General features: G+C 44.4%; 1 protein-coding gene across 6 annotated transcripts in view; it reads left to right on the top strand.

Annotated features, from left to right (window-relative positions):
* The window catches only part of Wdr27 (WD repeat domain 27), a 194,417-nt gene that overhangs the window by 58,211 nt on the left and 134,069 nt on the right, over positions 1–2,137 (top strand). For all 6 annotated transcript variants that reach the window (XM_013510744.1, XM_013510748.1, XM_013510746.1 and 3 more), the window contains exon 19: positions 1,678–1,811. In XM_013510744.1, the coding sequence (XP_013366198.1) occupies positions 1,678–1,811 (134 nt within the window). The remainder of the gene's footprint in view (positions 1–1,677; positions 1,812–2,137) is intronic.

A 2,137-nucleotide genomic window follows, 5' to 3' on the forward strand; every position in this document is an offset into this window, starting at 1 on the left:
GGCAGGCGCTTTTGCCGCTGAGCTAAATCCCCAGCCCCTGTATTGATTTATTCTTGTCACATTATTTTCCTTTTGTTGGTTCTCTTTATTTCCCCTCTGTTTAATTGTTTGCCTTCCCTAGTTGATTCATTCTATTGGGTTTCATGGACTTGTAGTCTTTGCTGACCTTTCTAGAATATCCTTCAGAAATTTTTGGAGTGCTGGTTTGGTGGTCATGAATTTCTTCATTATGGAAATATCTTATTTTGCCATCAGTTTTGAAAGAATATTTCAAGGTACCTCAATGTGAGTTGGAGATTGTTTTCTATTAGGGCTTAAAATACTTTACTCCAAGCTCTCCTTGACTTAAGGTTTTGTGTTGAGATGTCTGCTGTAGTTCTGATGGGCTTTCCTTTATAGTTGATAAGTTTCTTTTATCTAACAGCTTTTAATATTCTGTTCTTGTGCTGACCAAGCATTCTCCCCAGGGAGCACTGCTGTCACCTGGACTGGAGTCGCTTATGGGGCCTGTGACACACAGCCTCCAACGCTCCACCCACTGGTGCGTCTCTCTGCTCTCTCATACCAAGAGCTGGGAGGAAGCAGAGTGCAGTTTGCCTTCTCCTTCTGTGCTGTGGTCCATCTCCTCATTTGCACTTGTGGTTGCCTGTCTACTTTCTCAGCAGGTTCCAGGAGTCTTCCTGGGTCCCAGGGATCACCCCTCTTCTTCCTCTCTTCCCCAAGTTGTTATTCTTCAGAATCTGGATTCCAAATATTGGAGAGGTTAATCTATTGCTTAGTATTTCTTCTTCCCTCTCTCCCCTCTGCTCTCCTCCCCTTCTTCTTTCTGTCTTGGGGAATTGAACTCAGGGTCACTCTGTCACTGATCTACATCCTAGCCCTTATTTTATGTTCTGAGACTAGTTCTCACCACGTCACTAAGTTTCCCAGCATGCTAGAGTTGAACTTGTGATCCTCCTGCCTGAACTTCAAGAGTGCTGGGATTACAGGCATCTACCACCATGCAGAGAGTCCTTGCTTATGATAGTTTGATGTAAGATGTTTTGACTTTATGATGGTGTGAAAATTATAGGCATTCAGCAGAAAGTGTATTTTGAGTTTTCAGTTTTGATTTTTCCCTGAGCAAGCAGTGTATGATGTTTCTTGGTAGTGCTGGGAGGCAGCAGGAGCTGCACTCCCAGCTAGCTGCCAGTGGCCAGGGACACCTCCATGCTCTATGGGCTGCTCAGGTCCCACTGCAAGTGGGGGAAGGAAAGTGAGTAAGCTAAGACCGAGCACCCTATCGGAAAGCGTCTGGTGGGTCCCCAAGGAGGGAGTAGTTGTTCCAGAGCTGTCATTACCATCAGCTTCTGAGTCGGGGTCCTTGATTGAGCTGTAACTGAGAATAAATGCCACAGCTGTGTTATAAAACATACCTTAAATTTTAACTCTAATAAAATACTTACTGCAAGGTTTCAAATTTCCTTCATAGTAAAGATTGTTAATGGGTTGATTTCAATATTCACTACAGTAATATTTAGCCACGTAACTCTTTCAGTGACTGAGCAAGCAGAAATGCCACTGTACATGAGTCCTTACAAGCATGCATACACATGGGGGCTCAAGGATCTGTGTTTGGGGCAGTGCTGCTTCGTGTGGTGTTTGTGGCATTGCAGTAACCATGAGCCTGCTTCTCAGGGCAGAGAAGCACTTCCTCAGCCTGTGCAGGTTGCCCAGTTCTACTACATGGACACCTTTATCCTGTTGTCCTCTGGTCCGGAGCTGTGGCTGCTGAAGTATCACCTTGACACTTGCAAGGATGAGCTGAAAAGGTAGGGGCCACCTGGTGCTTTTTCTTCCCATGATTTCTGTAGCAGGGAGAGAAGAAAAGCACTGATGTTTAATCATGTCGTCCACTGTTTAGTATCCACCTTGTGTTCCTGTGAGACATGTGCTATGAGACGGGTCGCCTGGTTTCTGTAGATGTTAATTCTTCTGATTTACTACATGAAGGGACCGTTGATGTGGTGTGACCTGTGGAAAACCATGTGGGATTTAAGGACCCTGAATTATTACTTCATAATATGTTCCACTGACATGGGAGCAATTACTGTTTTTACTGAAAAGTTAAAATTATAAAATTCCTTCTCTCTCTCTC

The sequence above is a fragment of the Chinchilla lanigera genome, unplaced genomic scaffold (assembly GCF_000276665.1).
Source record: "Chinchilla lanigera isolate Chin_1 unplaced genomic scaffold, ChiLan1.0 scaffold00010, whole genome shotgun sequence".
NCBI classification, from domain to species: domain Eukaryota; kingdom Metazoa; phylum Chordata; class Mammalia; order Rodentia; family Chinchillidae; genus Chinchilla; species Chinchilla lanigera.